This window comes from Coregonus lavaretus, assembly GCF_964263955.1.
Source record: "Coregonus lavaretus genome assembly, chromosome: 5".
Taxonomy (NCBI): Eukaryota; Metazoa; Chordata; class Actinopteri; order Salmoniformes; family Salmonidae; genus Coregonus; species Coregonus lavaretus.
This window is the reverse complement of record NC_139992.1, coordinates 75,400,731-75,420,516: the sequence shown is the minus strand read 5'-3', so window position 1 is coordinate 75,420,516 and position 19,786 is coordinate 75,400,731. Positions and strand designations below refer to the sequence as shown.

The 19,786-nt window shown below is 42.2% G+C and overlaps 1 protein-coding gene across 1 annotated transcript; it reads right to left on the bottom strand.

The window, feature by feature from the left end:
- Window positions 1-1,329: 1,329 nt before the first annotated feature.
- Window positions 1,330-2,175, bottom strand: LOC311129348 (lysosome-associated membrane glycoprotein 2-like; the record flags this gene model as incomplete). Its single annotated transcript, XM_084161615.1, has 2 exons — window positions 1,330-1,675; window positions 1,989-2,175. 2 exons carry the CDS (start codon window positions 2,173-2,175, stop codon window positions 1,536-1,538), a joined length of 327 nt encoding a protein of 108 aa, XP_084017741.1. The 3' UTR covers window positions 1,330-1,535.
- Between the last annotated feature and the right edge of the window lie 17,611 nt (window positions 2,176-19,786).

Here is a 19,786-nt window from a genome sequence, read left to right as displayed (position 1 = left end):
GGGCATCAATGATCATGAGGAAGGTGAGGGATCAGCCCAGAACTACACGGCAGGACCTGGTCAATGACCTGAAGAAAGCTGGGACCACAGTCTCAAAGAAAACCATTAGTAACACACCATGCCGTCATGGATTAAAATCCTGCAGCGCATGCAAGGTCCCCCTGCTCAAGCCAGCGCATGTCCAGGCCCGTCTGAAGTTTGCCAATGACCATCTGGATGATCCAGAGGAGGAATGGGAGAAGGTCATGTGGTCTGATGAGACAAAAATATAGCTTTTTGGTCTAAACTCCCCTCGCTGTGTTTGGAGGAAGAAGAAGGATGAGTACAACCCCAAGAACACCATCCCAACCGTGAAGCATGGAGGTGGAAACATCATTCTTTGGGGATGCTTTTCTGCAAAGGGGACAGGACGACTGCACCGTATTGAGGGGAGGATGGATGGGGCCATGTATCGCGAGATCTTGGCCAACAACCTCCTTCCCTCAGTAAGAGCATTGAAGATGAACACAGCCAGGGCAACTAAGGAGTGGCTCCGTAAGAAGCATCTCAAGGTTCTGGAGTGGCCTAGCCAGTCTCCAGACCTGAACCCAATAGAACATCTTTGGAGGGAGCTGAAAGTCTGTATTGCCCAGCGACAGCCCCGAAACCTGAAGGATCTGGAGAAGATCTGTATGGAGGAGTGGGCCAAAATCCCTGCTGCAGTGTGTGCAAACCTGGTCAAGACCTACAGGAAACGTATGATCTCTGTAATTGCAAACAAAGGTTTCTGTACCAAATATTAAGTTCTACTTTTCTGATGTATCAAATACTTATGTCATGCAATAAAATGCAAATAAATTACTAAAAATTATACAATGTGATTTTCTGGATTTTTGTTTTAGATTCCGCCTCTCACAGTTGAAGTGTACCTATGATAAAAAATTACAGACCTCTACATGCTTTGTAAGTAGGAAAACCTGCAAAAATCGGCAGTGTATCAAATACTTGTTCTCCCCACTGTATGTTTATAAGAATATCACCATCTGCGAAGAACAGGTTTGAATGACAGCAAATAACCAGAGCTATCCCTTTTTTAAACCTGATGCCAACATGTAATGACAGGAGGACTTTTCAAAAAATTAAACACTTGGTAGATTTCACACTACCCAAAGTGAGCCAGTCAGTCAAAGGGCTAACACAAGTCACAGAGACAGACTGACATTGGTGGCAACCATAATGTCAAGTACTGCTTTGTGTGAACATATAAACGACAGATCCCTTGTTTTGTAAAGTCAACTTAGAGACAGAACTATATGCCAGTAATACTACCTTTTCTTTTAAGCGAAGCTAGACTAAGCTGCTCAAGAGCAGCTCTTAACAGTGGCTGAAGTAAGGAGATTATAGTCTAACTACTCCAGTTGTACGAGTCAGTCGTCAATTGAAAGACTGCACTGAGACAGCCATCCAGGATCAGGCTTTGGGACCTCCCCCCGACACACAAGGATCAACCTGTGTCCTGGATTCATTATCACAGATTCATGATCACAGATTGCTTTTTAGAGGGTCTGATATCCCATATAGGTCTTCCTATGACCAATCACGTAAGCAGTCACTACAATGAGAATCAAACGGGCCAGGGCGGCACCAACAATGATTGGGATTAAGATGCTGGTGTCATCCAGTGAACATTGATGGGCTGCAGAAGAGAGAGAGAATCAATGAGCACAACTTGGAACATCTCATCTTCTCATGATCATTTGGTTGTTAATCAGTTTAAAAAGGGGCAGAAGCATGGCATGATCTCAAATACTTACCTGTTTCTCACCAAACTAGACATGTAACCTATTCTACTGAAGCCCATAATGGTTATTATAGTCAATGTCTCAGTTTTATGTCTCAGTTTCAAGCATGTTAGCTGTATTTGACTCTAGTAACCCTAGTAACCTGTAGCATACGGCTAACAACATAAGGGTAATGACGCAAATTCACCATCTCAGAAAGTCACCTACCTAAAGCGAATTCGCCTTTATTGACTTCGAAGGGCTGGACGCGAAGCTCGAAAGTGTAAAGAGTGAGCGTGTCGGTGACTTTTAAGGTCTGCTCCTTGTTGCACATGTAGGAGCTGCCTACCGCTGCCACCCAAATGGACATGTTGGTATTGGCTGCAACGACGGGCGCCCCAGTGGCTGGTTTCATGAAGTGCTTTGAGAGACTAGTCAAGGATCATATCACCTCTACCATACCTGTCACCCTAGACCCACTTCAATTTGCTTACCGCCCCAATAGATCCACAGACGATGCAATTGCCATCACACTGCACACTTCCCTATCCCATCTGGACAAGAGGAATACCTATGTAAGAATGCTGTTCATTGACTATAGCCAGCATTCAACACCATAGTACCCTCCAAGCTCATCATTAAGCTTGAGGCCCTGGGTCTGAACCCCGCCCTGTGCAACTGGGTCCTGGACTTCCTGACGGGCCGTCCCCAGGTGGTGAAGGTAGGAAACAACATCTCCACTTCGCTGATCCTCAACACTGGGGCCCCACAAGGGTGCGTGCTCAGCCCCCTCCTGTACGCCCTGTTCACCCATGACTGCGTGGCCAAGCATGCCTCCAACTCAATCATCAAGTTTGCAGACGACACAACAGTAGTAGGCTTGATTACCAACAATGACAAGACCGCTTACAGGGAGAAGGTGAGGGCTCTGGGAGTGTGGTGCCAGGAAAATAACCTCTCACTCAACATCAACAAAACAAAGGAGATGATCGTGGACTTCAGGAAACAGCAGAGGGTGCACCCCTTATCCACATCGACGGGACCGCAGTGGAGAAGGTGGAAAGCTTCAAGTTCTTTGGCGTACACATCACGACAAACTGAAATGGTCCACCCACACAGACAGTGTGGTGAAGAAGGCGCAACAGAGCCTCTTCAACCTCAGGAGGCTGAAGAAATTTGGCTTATCACCTAAAACCCTCACAAACTTTTACAGATGCACAATTGAGAGCATCCTGTCGGGCTGTATCACCGCCTGGTACGGCAACTGCACCGCCCACAACCGCAGAGCTCTCCAGAGGGTGGTGCGGTCTGCCAAACGCATTACCGGGGGCAAACTACCCGCCCTCCAAGACACATACAGCACCCGATGTCACAGGAAGGCCAAAAAGATCATCAAGGACATCAACCACACGAGCCACTGCCTGTTCACCCCGCTATCATCCAGAAGGCGTGGTCAGTACAGGTGCATCAATGCTGGGACCGAGAGAATGAAAAACAGCTTCTATCTCGAGGCCATCAGACTGTTAAATAGCCATCACTAGCACATTAGATGCTGCTGCTGCCTATTGAAATCACTGGCCACTTTAAGGAATGGAACACTAGTCACTTTCATACCGCTCTGTCATTGCTTGTCCATATATGTATATATTCTTAAATCCCATTCCTTACTTTTTTGTGTGTATTGGTTATATGTTGTGAAATTGTTAGATATTACTGCACTGTCGGAGCTAGAAGCACAAGCATTTCGCTACACCCACTATAACATCTGCTAAACACATGTATGTGACAAATAAAATTTGATTTGATTTGATTTGTGTACGCATGTTTGTCAATATGAGAAAGAGAGAGCATTGTGTATGAGACACGTGTGTGTGTGTGCGTGTGTGCATGCATGCGTAGCTCACCTTTCAACATACCTCCTCTGAGCAGTCTCTTTGAACATGGCCATTCATCAGGCTTGCTGCTCTAAATACTGTAGGAACCTGCATCTGGCTTCCTGTTGGCTCTCTCTCAGGGCTATGAGTCAGGCTACTCTCAAAGACACACTCCTCTTTCATGCCCCCCATCTCCCCATTTTCAGTGAAATCACCTCTCTCGTTAGTCGGTGAGCTCCTTTACTCTTCCTCTGACTGACACCGTTGGTACTATAGTTAGTCAGCTTCCTGTCTGTGATGTTTTGAAACCTCTACGGTTTCCCTTTTAATCTCCTGCTTAATTACTCTCAAATTCATTAGTCTCCATCAGCATGATCATCATTATCCGCTATATGTCATCACTGTTATTGTCATCCTCTAGTTCCTACTGTCTTTCTCGTCTTTATGGTTATCATCATGGATGTCATCACTGTTACGTCCTCTATTTGCGTTTGTCCTTCCCCACATCATCATCATCATCATAATCATTTTCCGTTCAGTACTAGGACCATGTGATGACCATGGAGTCAGGGAACGTATCATCTTTGGTCTCTAAACATCCTCTGAACATCTGGTCACCGCTCGGATCCATCCCAGAATGCCGTTTCCCCCACCGTAATCAGGGCCATTAGCAATGCAAACGAGCATAGCCGTTTCCATAGCAATGGAGCCGTCCTATCTTGGCGGTCGTCCCGTGGTTTAAAGCCCTGGTCATTTCATCCCATCTGTTTCCACTGATTAGCATGTCGCCACTGATTGAAAATTATATGTGTCAACACGTCACAAAGCAGTGCTGACACAACGCCCTCTGGATCCAACTGGTTTGGCTCTTAGAAGATGGGCTGAAGGCAGGGACATCAGGAACAGCAAAGTGATGGTAGCAACTTTCTGCAGCAATCCTCGCTATATGAGCCACGTTACAATTCCCACCAAGTGGGAGTTTGCCTTTCACACCAGTGATTTGGGTTCACTTCCCTGCCCTGCCGTTTGCTACATTGCTGATAGAGTGGGATGGTGCCTGTGACGCCATCAGATAGGTGTGTACACGTGAGGGTCTTGGTATAGAGAAGCATGGGGATACACTTTCATGAAGGAAGGGGGTAATGTAGCGACGTTAACACAACACCTAGCGTCCTCGTAAAGTGGTTCGGACCTCTTGGTGTAACGGTTAAGGTCTTGGCGTTAAAGTCGCTGGACCCGGGTTTGAGTCATGGTCAGGGCTACCCCCTAAATTTGCTACATGTCTTTACAGTGTTCATCATGTTGTTCATGGGTACCTCTGTACATTAAGAGGTGACTCCATCATTAACCTCTAAAGTTGCAGTTGTACTTGTTCAACAGTTCTGATGATATTGCCAATCATGTAGCATGCTCATTTGACCACTGCTGGAGTGGTGTCAAGGCTTCCCAATGGAGATTCTGACTGTCTCAAATGAATAAGATACAGTGAGTGATGTGGATCTGTAGCACATGCAGCATGTGGTGACTTGACTACAAACACTTTCGCATATACAGTGCCTTCAGAAAGTATTCACACCCCTTTACTTTTTCCACATTTTGTTGTGTTACAAAGTGGGATTTAACTGTCATTTTTTGTCAACAATCTACACAAAATACTCTGTAATATCAAAGTGGAAGAATAATTCTAACATTTGTATAAATAGAGAAGAAAAATAAAACATTAATATATCTTGATTAGATAAGTATTCAACCCCCTGAGTCAAGACATGTAAGAATAACCTTTGGCAGCGATTACAGCTGTGAGTCTTTCTAGGTAAGTCTCTAAGAGCTTTGCACACCTGGATTATGCAATATTTTCACATTATTCTTTTTAAAATTCTTCAAGCTCTGTCAAGTTGGTTGTTGATCATTGCTAGACAGCCATTTTCAAGTCTTGCCATAGATTTTCAAGACGATTAAGTAAAAACTGTAACTAGGCCACTCAGGAACATTCAATGTTGTCATGGTAAGCCACTCCAGTGTATATTTGGCCTTGTATTTTAGGTTACTGTCCTGCTGAAAGGTCAATTTGTCTCCCAGTGTCCGTTGGAAAGCAGACTGAACCAGGTTTTCCTCTGGGATTTTGCCTGTGCTTAGCTCTATTCCATTTATTTTTATCAACAACAAAAATAACTCCCTAGTCTTTGCTGATGACAAGCATACCCTAACATGATGCAGCCACCACCATGCTTGAAAATATAAAGAGTGGTATTCAGTGATGTTTTGTGTTGGATTTGCCCCAAACACAGCGCTTTGTATTCAGGATATAAAGTTAATTTCTTTGCCACATTTTTAGCAGTTTCACTTTAGTGCGTTATTGTAAACAGGATGCATGTTTTGGAATATTTGTATTCTGTACAGGCTTCCTTCTTTTCACTCTGTCATTTAGGTTAGTATTGTGGCATAACTACAATGTTGTTGATCCATCCTCAGTTTTCTCCTATCACAGACATTAAACTCTGTAACTGTTTTAAAGTCACCATTGGCCTCATGGTGAAATCCCTGAGCAGTTTCCTTCCTCTCCGGCAACTAAGTTAGGAAGGATGCCTGTATCTTTGGAGTGACTGGGTGTATTGATACACCATCCAAAGTGTAATTAATAACTTCACTGTGCTCAAAGGGATATTCAATGTCTGCTTTTTTTAAAAATCTTTACCCATCTACCAATATGTGCCCTTCTTTGCAAGGCATTGGAAAACCTCCCTGGTCTTTGTGGTTGAATCTATGTTTGAAAGTCACTGCTCGACTGAGGGACCTTACAGATAATTGTATATGTGGAACCTTACTGATAATTTTATATGTGGGATACAGAGATTAGGTCATTCAAAAATCATGTTAAACACTATTATTGCACACAGAGTGAGTCCATGCAACTTATTATGTGACTTGTTAAGCACATTTTTACTCCTGAACTTATTTAGGCTTGCCATAACAAAGGGGTTGAATATTTATTCACTGAAGACATTTCATCTTTTCATTTGTAATTACCGTAATTTTCGGACTATAAACCGCGCCTTTTTTCCAATTTTTCGACCCTGCGGCTTATATAACGGTGCGGCTAATCTATGGATTTTTACAGCTAACGGCCACTAGAAGACCTCCTAAATCTATGGATTTTACAGGTTACAGTCCACCAACTTTAACTCTATGGGCTCTATGACCGGTCCGCGCCCCCCACCTTTAAGCGGCGGGCTCCAGCAGGAAAAGCTGGAGGCCGGAAAAGAGTGAGACAGGTAGCGCGCAAAAGTAAAAGTGGAACCGAGAGTGGTACGAGAGACAGAACGAGAGACAGAACGAGAGCAAGACAGACAGACATTACGAGAGCGAGACAGTTTGTCTCTTTCCCGACAATCCCCTCTGTGCACGACCCCTTACATATGGTAATTAAACATTAAAACACCTGCGGCTTATAGTCCAGTGCGGCTTATATATGTACACATCATTCAATATCATTCAATTTAGCTGCTGCGGCTTAAACTCCGGTGCGCCTTATAGTGCGGAAAATACGGTGATAGATTAATTATTAATGACTAATTATTACACCCTGAAACTGTGTATAATGTGTTAGAAATGTGTGAGTGTAGGACCAGTAAAGGCTATGGCATTGAGCCACTATTTAGCAATGTGAGTAAGAGTTAGGCCAGACAACAAAGACAACTGAGAAACTAAGATAAAGAGGCCTCCCAATTTAGGGAGGGGAGAAACTGTTATGAAAACATGGTGCAGAATATTGTGAGAACGGCAATAACTGAGTAAAGCAGGGAGTAGGATATGTGTGTATGCATGTGTGTATATGTGTGTGTGTGTGTGAACTGAAGGTCAGTAGAGCAGTTTTAGAGTGGAAAACTACAGCCCACCTACAGAGGGAAGGGATTTCTTTTTGTATGACGTATGAGTATAAAAGATGGACTCTGAAATTGTGATGGCAGAATTCTCAATGAATAAATATCTCTGACTATGCAGACCGGGACTCTGGCCGTTACTTAAATCCCAAAAGACTTACAACCTTTTGGGAGACGCACAGAGACACTAAAATAGTTTGTTAAATAATTCACATAACAGCTTGGTCCTTCTGAGCCGGACTCCAATACCCTGTTTCTGTCATTCCAGGTAACTCTGAAAACCGTCGACGGGCGAATGATACATTCGTAAATAGAAAGTCCTGCCCTTTGACATTAAGGGTTAAAACAGGCCAGAGGACACCTGATTAATGACAGAGACGGTGACGGAATCCAAACCTACATTGAATCTCGGCTGCAAGGATAAGGTCAGTAGTCTTTATTCATTACTTGGTGAAATTGATTTGAGAACTTGCTAAAATATTGAAAAGTAGCAAATTGATCAATGCGTAGCCATTTTAAGTGAAATGTAGGGGACTGTCAGGAATTATCAAGATTACATTGTGAGGATAGACTCCTCCGTAGAGTAGGAGATAATTCTGGGGGACTAGTCAACCTGTTGGTGGGTCCGTAACGATTCACGGTAATAGGCCATTACCAAAAGAAACTACCCGGTGTTGAAATAGAAAGAACTATTAAAAGTACACCTATGGGATGGAACCTGTAAGAGATTATTGAACAGTCAACAAATAATCCGGGTTAAACAAATACAAAAAGTACACCAGAAGGAATTAAAATAGCATGTGTGAGAAATAGAATATTAGTAAAGTCAAAAGTCACAAACAACTGTAGATTTTGCTGTAACTCTATCCATTCTGGAGCCTTATAAACTCCAGGTTACCGATATAACACCAATAATCATGTAAGGTTGTATACGTGTGAGACCTAATGTTTGCTCAAAAGTCACATCCTATGAATAATTCCAGGTGGTTGTATAGAGGAGGGAGAACCCATTCCTGTTGTATGAGACTGTCAGGAATTATCAAGATTACATTGTGGGGATCAATCCCTCTGTAAAAGTATGAGATAATTCTGGGGGACTAGTCAAGATTACATATACAGGAAGGGGTGATTCAAGGTGTTGTTGTGTGAAGCTATTTTGAATTACTTGTTAAATTGACTTGTTATATAGAAGAGGTGGCTAAGGGATTTTTAACAGTACCAACCATGGGGGGGCAAATCCTCACAAGAGGTCCCAGAATTTACTGGGGACGAGAAATACTTTATGTAATTAAAATGGAATCCAGGGATAGAAGAAATCTCCATTATGTAACCAGGTGGAGGGAGAGGTATGGTTTTGAGGGACGTCTAGACGCAGATAAACTCGAATCCATGCTTAAACAGATACATAAGGCGTGTAAAGGAGAAATAAGCAGTGAGAGAGAGAGAGAGAGTAGGAGGGGGTCAGTACCCGCTGATAGCCTTACCTAATCTATTGGCGGGGAATGAAAGGGGCCCCAGCAACCTTAGATGTATACAGTAATAATAATAATATGCCATTTAGCAGACAGGCCATGAACACAGAGGATGTGGCCAGAGGGGTAGAAGGAATGACCCACCCCAAAACAGGAATAGTAAGGTTTGGGCTGCCGTTAGAGGGCAGTGGGTTTCAGGGGATGCCCAGAGGACACTTTTGCCATGGGCCGATCACAGAGAGAATGTTGGGAAAATAACTGAATTGTGTAATAGCCGCAGAGAGACATGCAATCCATCATGAGCAGAATAACAGACAGGACAGAGCCAAGATGAAGGTGAGGAAGAGCCAGAGGTAGAGGAGTACAGGACAAGGGCAGAGAAAGTCAGAAAAGAGAGAAAAGAGAGAAAAGAGAGAAGAGAGAGAGAGAAGTCCATCCCCCAGCTTTGAGCGTGAGGAAGAGGAAGATAAGGCGTGACTAGTCCTTGGGGGAGAAATAGTAGACTCTAGTGGGGGGAAGACTAAGGAACCCTTTGATCCAAATTGTGAGGTGTTTGAATTGGCTACTATTGACTTAGCACTTCAACAGGAACAGAAACCTTATTTGACATTGACAGTAATGGGTATGAAAATTAAATTCCTTTGTGATACGGGAGCCTGCAGGACAGCAACCTGTGCAACAGACAAGCCAGATGGAGTCAGGATTGATGGGGAGAAAATCATAGTGCGATCTGCCTCTGGTCATCAATTTATTGAAAGGTTATCAGCCCCAATAACCCTAAAACATGACCAATCAGGATGAGAGGCAACCATACCCATCCTGATATCTAAGCTGTGTCGGGTAAATTTACTAGGACGTGATGTAATGACTAAATTGAATGTGGCTGTCATTTCCGCTGAGAGGGGAATGAAAGTACACATAGTCAGAGACAATATGGTGGTCTGTGGGGAAGGGGAGCCATGTTATTGGTATAGGCAAGATTTGTTTAGGGGGGGAATAACTGATATTCCCCGAACCTTGATGGAACTTGCTGATGATGTAGTACCAGGCCCCACTAAAATGTCCCCCGATGACCTACACTGTACTCTCTGGTATAACAAACACCCAGGTCCAGATGCAATATATGAGGAAGCATTATTTAAAACCACAGAAAGGACTATAGCCTTGAAATGGTTTCACTATGACAACACCCACGCAGTAGTGGAGGTGGAACTAGGGCCCCAAAGTCAGAGACTGTTCAGGGAAATATGGAGCCCACATGTGTCCCTAGCAAAGGAGCCAGCAGAGGACTGGAAAGACATGGGCCAGTGAGTATCCAAGGGTAAGAGGATCACTGATTGGGTCAATATTGTGAGTGGCGATCAACACAGCCCATCCACAGATAGTACATTTAGATGAGAATAGCAGATGCTGAGGAGAGGAATACCTGTTGACAGAACAACAGGAGTCAGACTTAAAAGAAGTTCCAGAGCATTTGTGGTCCCGGGGTCCAGCATACGTAGGATTAATAAAAGGGGTAATTCCAGTACAGGTGATACCCAAATCTAATCATAGGCCGTATCAGAAGCAATACCCTATGAAACCAGAAGCAATAAAAGGTTTGCAGTTTACCAAGAGCAGATTGTGAGGGACCTTGAGGGAGGGCCAATTCTCGGGGAGATAGTGAGGCCAGAAACAAAGGTGCAGTGTCCTGGAAATCACAGTCTGTTTTGTTTTTTTCAGTTCTGCTGGGAGTACATTGGATGATGGGGTTTTGTGTTGAATTAGAGACAGTGAGACTATTAGTCAATACCTAGGAGAGAAGAGAGGTTACGGTAGCAAAGACAGACAAGAAGGAAATGGTAATAGTGGAGACAGGAGTGAGTGGAAGTGTTACAATTGTGACAAAACGGGACATTTTGCTAGAGAATGTGAGGAACCGTGTAGTTACTGTGCAAGGAAAGGGCACCAGTTAAGAAACTGTAGGCAGAAGGGGAAGAGAGAAATCAGGAGTCCTCATGACCTGGCTGTTTGGTTGTTGTTTTTTAATTGGGGTTTTCAAATAAAAAACAACACACCTAGTATGATGTTTATAAAGCCTTGTTGTTTCAATTTTGGGGGGTTTTCAGCAGGTCAAGGGTGATAGGTCTTAGAGGAGCACACAGTGAATTTTATGGAGTTTTTAGGTTTTGGCTGAGTTTGGGGTATATATGATTTCTTATGAGAATGAATGTCATGAGGATTAATGAACACTTGGGATAAGTAACATTTATTAAATATTTAGAATAATGGTAATGTTTGGTATACTATGGGATGGAATTTCAATTGCCTCTGAACTCTGTTTTAACTTTCTGGTGTTAATTAATCATCCACACTGGTCAATTCTAAAGGCATGAGAGGAGGACTTTAAGATAGTTTATTTTACCAATAAATAAAAATAAGGGATGGCAATTGGATGATAAATTACCAATATTACCTAAGTGATTGTTAGGTAGGTGATAATATTGACACATGGGCAGTGACATGTGTCAAAAGGAGGGATGGATGGTAGAACAGATTAGACAACATTTTGTTGCACATGGGATTACTAATTATTTTAAAAAAGATGTGTTATCTGTGCTCAAAATAATCACCAGGGCAGACAAAGGGCACCTCAGGGTGAGAAAAGGAGATGGAGAAGGTGGTTTCCCAACAGATGGTGAGATACGGCCCAATCCCGGACTCCGACCTAAGGAATTAAGGATATGACCTACCAGGCTTGGTGGAGGACGACGACGATCCAGATAGTTTGAGACTGGATGTTTTCCTAGAACTATAAATCTCTAGTTTAAAAGTTATTGTAATGATCTTTTGTGTATTAAAGTCTCGTTTTAAGTATGATGTACTAGTTACCATTGCTAAAAAGTAACGTTACGCTTTTAATCATGGGGTAACACTGATGAACCTGTAATGTTTTTATATGCAAACCAACTTATATACTTCAATGAGTGTGATTCATTTCTATAACAACATATATTTTGTATGTGTGTAATATTTAGTCAAAGGGTGGAATTGATAGATTAATTATTAATGACTAATTATTACACCCTGAAACTGTGTATAATGTGTTAGAAATGTGTGAGTGTAGGACCAGTAAAGGCTATGGCATTGAGCCACTATTTAGCAATGTGAGTAAGAGTTAGGCCAGACAACAAAGACAACTGAGAAACTAAGATAAAGAGGCCTCCCAATTTAGGGAGGGGAGAAACTGTTATGAAAACATGGTGCAGAATATTGTGAGAACGGCAATAACTGAGTAAAGCAGGGAGTAGGATATGTGTGTGTGTGTGTGTATGTATGTGTGTATGCATGTGTGTATATGTGTGTGTGTGTGTGTGAACTGAAGGTCAGTAGAGCAGTTTTAGAGTGGAAAACTACAGCCCACCTACAGAGGGAAGGGATTTCTTTTTGTATGACGTATGAGTATAAAAGATGGACTCTGAAATTGTGATGGCAGAATTCTCAATGAATAAATATCTCTGACTATGCAGACCGGGACTCTGGCCGTTACTTAAATCCCAAAAGGTTGTAAGTCTTTTGGGATTTAAGTAACGGCCAGAGTCCCGCACAGAGACACTAAAATAGTTTGTTAAATAATTCACATAACATACGGTAATTTGTAAAAATGTATAAAAACATAATTCCACTTTGACATTATGGAGTATTGTGTGCAGGCCAGTGACACAACATTGAATCCATTTTAAATTCAGGCTGTAACACAACATAATGTGTAAAAAGTCAAGGGGTGTGAATACTTTCTGATGGCACTTCAGTGACATAAAGGAATGGAGCATTAACAGTGCAGGTGGCCAGTGAGTTGAGGGAGCTGTGTAGAAACCATATGGAGGTTGTATGGACTTTATGTTGCCGTCGTAGGACAGAAGAGAGAGAAAGTGAGAGAGAGAGAGAGAGAGAGAGAGAGAGAGAGAGATGCTCAGCAGGCTCTGCTCACAATTACTGGCCTGAGGCCAAACCACGCAACCAACAACATTAGACACTTTATGGAACACAAAGCCTTCACAATTTCATCCTGGAATATCCAAGGCCTGAGGTCATCTGCCTTTGGCCTAAAGAGCAGGAATCTGGACTTCACCAAAGAAATCGGAAATACAGACATTGTCATCCTACAAGAAACATGGTATAGAGGAGACTGGTTGCCCTCTAGGTTACAGAGAGCTGGTAGTCCCATCCACCAAACTACCAGGTGTGAAACAGGGAAGGGACTCAGGGGGTATGCTAATTTGGTATAGAGCAGACCTAACTCACTCTATTAAATTAATCAAAACAGGAACATTTTACATTTGGTCAGAAATTCAAAAGGAAATTATCTCAACAGAGAAAAATGTCCTCCTGTGTGCTACCTATATAGAATCCCCATACTTTAATGAAGACAGCTTCTCCATCCTGGAGGGGGAAATCAATCATTTCCAGACCCAGGGACATGTACTAGTCTGTGGTGACCTAAATGCCAGAACTGGACAAGAACCTGACACCCTCAGCACACAGGGGGACAAACACCTACCTGGAGGTGACAGCATTCCCTACCCCATATGCCCCCCTAGGCACAACTACGACAACATAACCAACAAAAACGGGTCACGACTCCTGCAGCTCTGTCGCACACTGGGTATGTACATAGTCAATGGTAGGCTTCGAGGGGACTCCTATGGTAGGTACACCTATAGCTCATCTCTTGGCAGTAGTACTGTAGACTACTTTATCACTGACCTCAACCCAGAGTCTCTCAGAGCGTTCATCATGAGGCATCAAAGCCAAAGGAACTGAATAATATTAAGAAATGCTATAGATGGAAGGATAGTAGTGTTGAAACCTACCAAAAAACAATTAGGCAACAACAAATTCAATCCATTCTAGACAACTTCCTGGACAAAACGTTCCACTGTAATAGTGAAGGTGTAAACTTGGCAGTAGAAAACCTAAACAGTATATTTGACCAGCTCAGCTCAGCTTCCCTATCAAATCTAAAAATCTCTAACAGAAAACCAAGGAAAAGTAACAACAGTGATAAATGGTTTGATGAAGAATGCAAAAACCTAAGAAAGAAATTGAGAAACCTATCTAACCAAAAACATAGAGACACAGAAAACCTGAGCCTACGCCTTCACTATGGTGAATCACTAAAACAATACAGAAATACACTATGGAAAAAGAAGGAACAGCATGTCAGAAATCAGCTCAATATAAATGAAGAATCCATAGACTCTAACCACTTCTGGGAAAATTGGAAAACACTAAACAAACAACAACACGAAGAGCTATCTATCCAAAACGGAGATGTATGGGTAAACCACTTCTCCAATCTTTTTGGCCCTATAACAGAGAACAAACAGCAAAAAAATATACATGATCAAATGCAAATCTTAGAATCAACTATTAAAGACTACCAGAACCCACTGGATTCTCCAATTACATTGAATGAACTACAGGACAAAATACAAACCCTCCAACCCAAAAAGGCCTGTGGTGTTGATGGTATCCTCAATGAAATGATAAAATATACAGACCACAAATTTCAATTAGCTATACTTAAACTCTTTAACATCATCCTTAGCTCTGGCATCTTCCCCAATTTTTGGAACCAAGGACTGATCACCCCAATCCACAAAAGTGGAGACAAATTTGACCCCAATAACTACCGTGGGATATGCGTCAACAGCAACCTTGGGAAAATCCTCTGCATTATCATTAACAGCAGACTAGTTCATTTCCTCAGTGAAAACAATGTACTGAGCAAATGTCAAATTGGCTTTTTACCAAATTACCGTACGACAGACCACGTATTCACCCTACACACCCTAATTGACAAACAAACAAACCAAAACAAAGGCAAAGTCTTCTCATGCTTTGTTGATTTCAAAAAAGCTTTTGACTCAATTTGGCATGAGGGTCTGCTATACAAATTGATGGAAAGTGGTGTTGGGGAAAACATACAACATTATAAAATCCATGTACACAAACAAGTGTGCAGTTAAAATTGGCAAAAAACACACACATCTCTTTCCACAGGGCCGTGGGGTGAGACAGGGATGCAGTTTAAGGCCCACCCTCTTCAACATATATATCAACGATTTGGCGAGGGCACTAGAACAGTCTGCAGCACCCAGCCTCACCCTACTAGAATCTGAAGTCAAATGTCTACTGTTTGCTGATGATCTGGTGCTTCTGTCACCAACCAAGGAGGGCCTACAGCAGCACCTAGATCTTCTGCAGAGATTCTGTCAGACCTGGGCCCTGACAGTAAATCTCATTAAGACAACAATAATGGTGTTCCATAAAAGGTCCAGTTGCCAGGACCACAAATACAAATTCCATCTAGACACCGTTGCCCTAGAGCACACAAAAAACTATACATACCTCGGCCTAAACATCAGCGCCACAGGTAACTTCCACAAAGCTGTGAACGATCTGAGAGACAAGGCAAGAAGAGCCTTCTATGCCATCAAAAGGAGCATAAAATTTGACATACCAATTAGGATCTGGCTAAAAATACTTGAATCAGTTATAGAACCCATTGCCCTTTATGGTTGTGAGGTCTGGGGTCCGCTCACCAACCAAGAATTCACAAAATGGGACAAACACCAAATTGAGACTCTGCATGCAGAATTCTGCAAAAACATCCTTCGTGTACAACGTAAAACACCAAATAATGCATGCAGAGCAGAATTAGGCCAATACCTGCTAATTATCCAAATCCAGAAAAGAGCCGTTAAATTCTATAACCACTTAAAAGGAAGTGATTCCCAAACCTTCCATAACAAAGCCATCACCTACAGAGAGATGAACTTGAAAAAGAGTCCCCTAAGTAAGCTGGTCCTGGGGCTCTGTTCACAAATACAAACAGACCCCACAGAGCCCCAGGACAACAACAACAACAACAACACAATTAGACCCAACCAAATCATGAGAAAACAAAAAGAGAATTACTTGACACATTGGAAAGAACAAACAAAAAAACAGAGCAAACTAGAATGCTATTTGGCCCTAAACAGAGAGTACACAGTGGCAGAATACCTGACCACTGTGACTGACCCAAACTTAAGGAAAGCTTTGACTATGTACAGACTCAGTGAGCATAGCCTTGCTATTGAGAAAGGCCGCCGTAGGCAGACCTGGCTCTCAAGAGAAGACAGGCTATGTGCACACTGCCCACAAAATGAGGTGGAAACTGAGCTGCACTTCCTAACCTCCTGCCAAATGTATGACCATATTAGAGACACATATTTCCCTCAGATTACAGCGATCCACAAAGAATTTGAAAACAAACCCAATTTTGATAAACTCCCTTATCTACTGGGTGAAAAACCACAGTGTGCCATCACAGCTGCAAGATTTGTGACCTGTTGCCACAAGAAAAGGGCAACCAGTGAAGAACAATCACCATTGTAAATACAACCCATATTTATGTTTATTTATTTTCCCATTTGTACTTTAACTATTTGCACATTGTTACAACACTGTATATATACATAATATGACATTTGAAATGTCTTTATTCTTTTGAAACTTCTGAGTGTAATGTTTACTGTTAATATTTATTGTTTATTTCACTTTTGTTTATTATCTACTTCACTTGCTTTGGCAATGTTAACATACGTTTCCCATGCCAATAAAGCCCTTAAATTGAAATTGAATTGAGAGAGTGTGTTTGTGTGATGAGCCAAATGGTTTGCTGTTAATTAGAGTGAAGCACACATCTACCTTCAGGTCAGCTGTGATTGTAAACACATCACTTCACCTCTGTGTGTGTGTGCGTGCGACCAGCTGTGTCTCACCTCTCTCTGAAGGCCAATTAGTAGCCCCCCACTTTCCCTTCTCTCTCTTATCTACAACTCCTCCCCCTTCTCTCCCTCTTTCCCCTCTTTTTCCTCTCCTTCCTTTTTTAACTTGCATCCTGATGTTGCTAGGAATTTTCACACAATAAGTTTGAACTCTTTGGTCTTTCCCAGCATCCTTCACACTATATGTCTTTCTCAGAATCTTTTAAAGATAATCTCTTCTCAATTCCCAGAAAGATAGGGACTATCCCCCTATTGATGAGGATTTTCCATTTAAGCATAGTAAGCATAGTTAATTACATCATGACAAGCTAACAATGTATGGTTAAATAGTTAATCACAACATGACAAGAAGAGGCCTGAAACAGAGCAAGGAAATAACTTAGGGAATTGTAAAACAGAGCCAGGAAATGGCTCTGTTAGATTTTAACCATATGATGAGGATTTTTCAGTGGACTATGGGATAGACATGGTTAATCAACAAACACAGAGCTAGGGTTAAACATTGATACAATAACATAATTGGTTTCTCTCACTGGGTTTATGTGTTTGTTCTCTGGTCATCTGACCTGTCTTCGGTTGTATTATTTTATCAGTGACTGAAACCAGGCTGAACCCTTTGTCTCTCCTTGAGCATCTTCCTGATTAAATTATAGCGTGATGGGCTGGGACAGAGGGGTTAGGCTTGGGTATGTTTGAGAGATTGATTGTGGGCCTGCCATGTTGTCCACAATCCATCTCCAGGTCAAGCCAGGGTTGAACAAAGTTCAAACTGAACATGATTATTTTTACATGACAGGGCTGTTATTAGTGCATGACAAAGCTTGATTGGTCACACCACCATTGTTTCCAAACTGAATAGAAGTCAGATTGCGCCACAACCATTTACTAAGGAAGTGGGCGGAGCGGTCAAGAGGGGAAACTGAAGACAGTGGTGGTGGAACCCAAGAAGGAGGAGTTAAGATAAAAATGTATGTAAAATTACAATATAAACTGAGAGCTGGGAGGTGGACAATCAGATGTTTTGCAAACCACCTTGGCTCTATTACGTATGTAATAAAGTCTGTCTTAATTCTACAAAAACTCTGAAATACTTTGGTTCTTTGATTAGTATAAGGACGAATTTGCCACAACACTATCACCACCTCCTCTCATTTTCGCTGTCACCTTCTCTTTTTCACCTATGATGTTCTCTCTCTTTTCTTCACACCCTACAATGCACACTGACACCAACACACCTACACACACAAACAAACACATAAACATACACTCATCATGCCACATCCAGCAAAACAGTATCCTACTCCATATCCAATGGGAGACGATAATACAGCAATTTTGACTCTGATTTCACTACGATATCAAACATATTTTGATCTTAATGTCTTACACAAATAATGTCTAACATTATCACATCATCGGTGTGATATAGTAATAACCGTTGACTAATGTCATTGATGGGTGTGTTTTTTTTTACACACACACACACACACACACACAGTGTGTTAGATCTATCACACACACTCTCTCCCTTGCTCCCACTCAGTAATCTGCTCATTATCAGGCTGGTGGTGATGTAAGCTGGATGTAATGTCTGTAATGGTTACATGGTGTTTGACAGATAAGGCTCTGAGCTCATTGTCAGGGCTGTTAGAATCAGTCCAATCTGTTAGCAGAGTAACAGGGGAAAGTGAACTATGAACATCAGATGTGTACATACTGTAAATGCATACACCTGCATAATGCGTGCATACTCAAACTGATTGCTGAAAACATATGGCTACATTCGCGAATACACTCGTGAATACACACACACGCACACAGGGAGCTGTCCACTTCAGTCAACACAAACAAGGTTGCCTGTAATGCTCACACACAAGCATAATAAACCTATACCCAGTAATGGGGAAATGTCTGTTTCTCCTCTGGTTCACTTCTAGTTGTTTCAGTCATGGGTGTCTCTCTCACAGCTCCACATGCGAGACCCATATCTCCTTTCTCTTCTCCTCCCCCTCACTCCTTTTAACAACCAAACATGGAGTGGTGCCGGTAATAACCGCGACACCTTCCACTGGCGGAGCTCTGTCTCCTTGTCCTCCTCCGACAGCGGCTCCCTTACGCTCGCCCGCCACTCGCACACTGGGAAGTAGGTTGTTGCCATGGTGACGGCGCACTTGATGGACAGGTATGTGTATGTGCACTGGCACTCCGTGAGGAACGTCTCCATTGCCTGCAATTAGCAGCTCCACTACTCTACACGACCTACACACACACACATATATATTTTTTAAAAACACAGACGCATACACACACACCTACGTGCACACACCTAGACTCAATACAAACACTTGACTTATAAAACTGCTATACTCTCCTGAAACACATTGTACTTAAGTACAACACACACCCACACATTTGTATAAAAGTTGTATGCATGTGTGTCATGTGATATGCACATACCATACATGCACAGAGACCAGTTATACAAACATCAACAATGCAGTCACATATTGACACATGCACTCAAACAATTGGAGAGGCATACAAATATACCCACACACAAAAGCAGTCAGACACACTTCATAGACACACACCACATATTACACACAGTCAGCATATCAAATTATTTTTCACACACACAGACACACAAGTACAAACTCCAAACAAACAAACAAACAAACAGCCAGACCCGCTCGATCTACACTGTACATTTACAGCAAAACTTTTACAGTTAGCTATTGTAATTCTATATTACAGTACTGTAAAGAGCAATGCATTATGGGGGCTCAATGGCATTCTGCTACACGTATGTAAAATTAGCAGCATACTGTGAATTATGGTGTATTGTGGGAAAATGTTGTGGACGGCTAAAGAATCTCTGGCTCATAAACATATTTTGAGGCATGCCTTGTAAGAGGCTATATTTGTTGCACTCATTAGTGAGAATGCTGCACCCCACAGAATACAGTATCATACCGAATTATT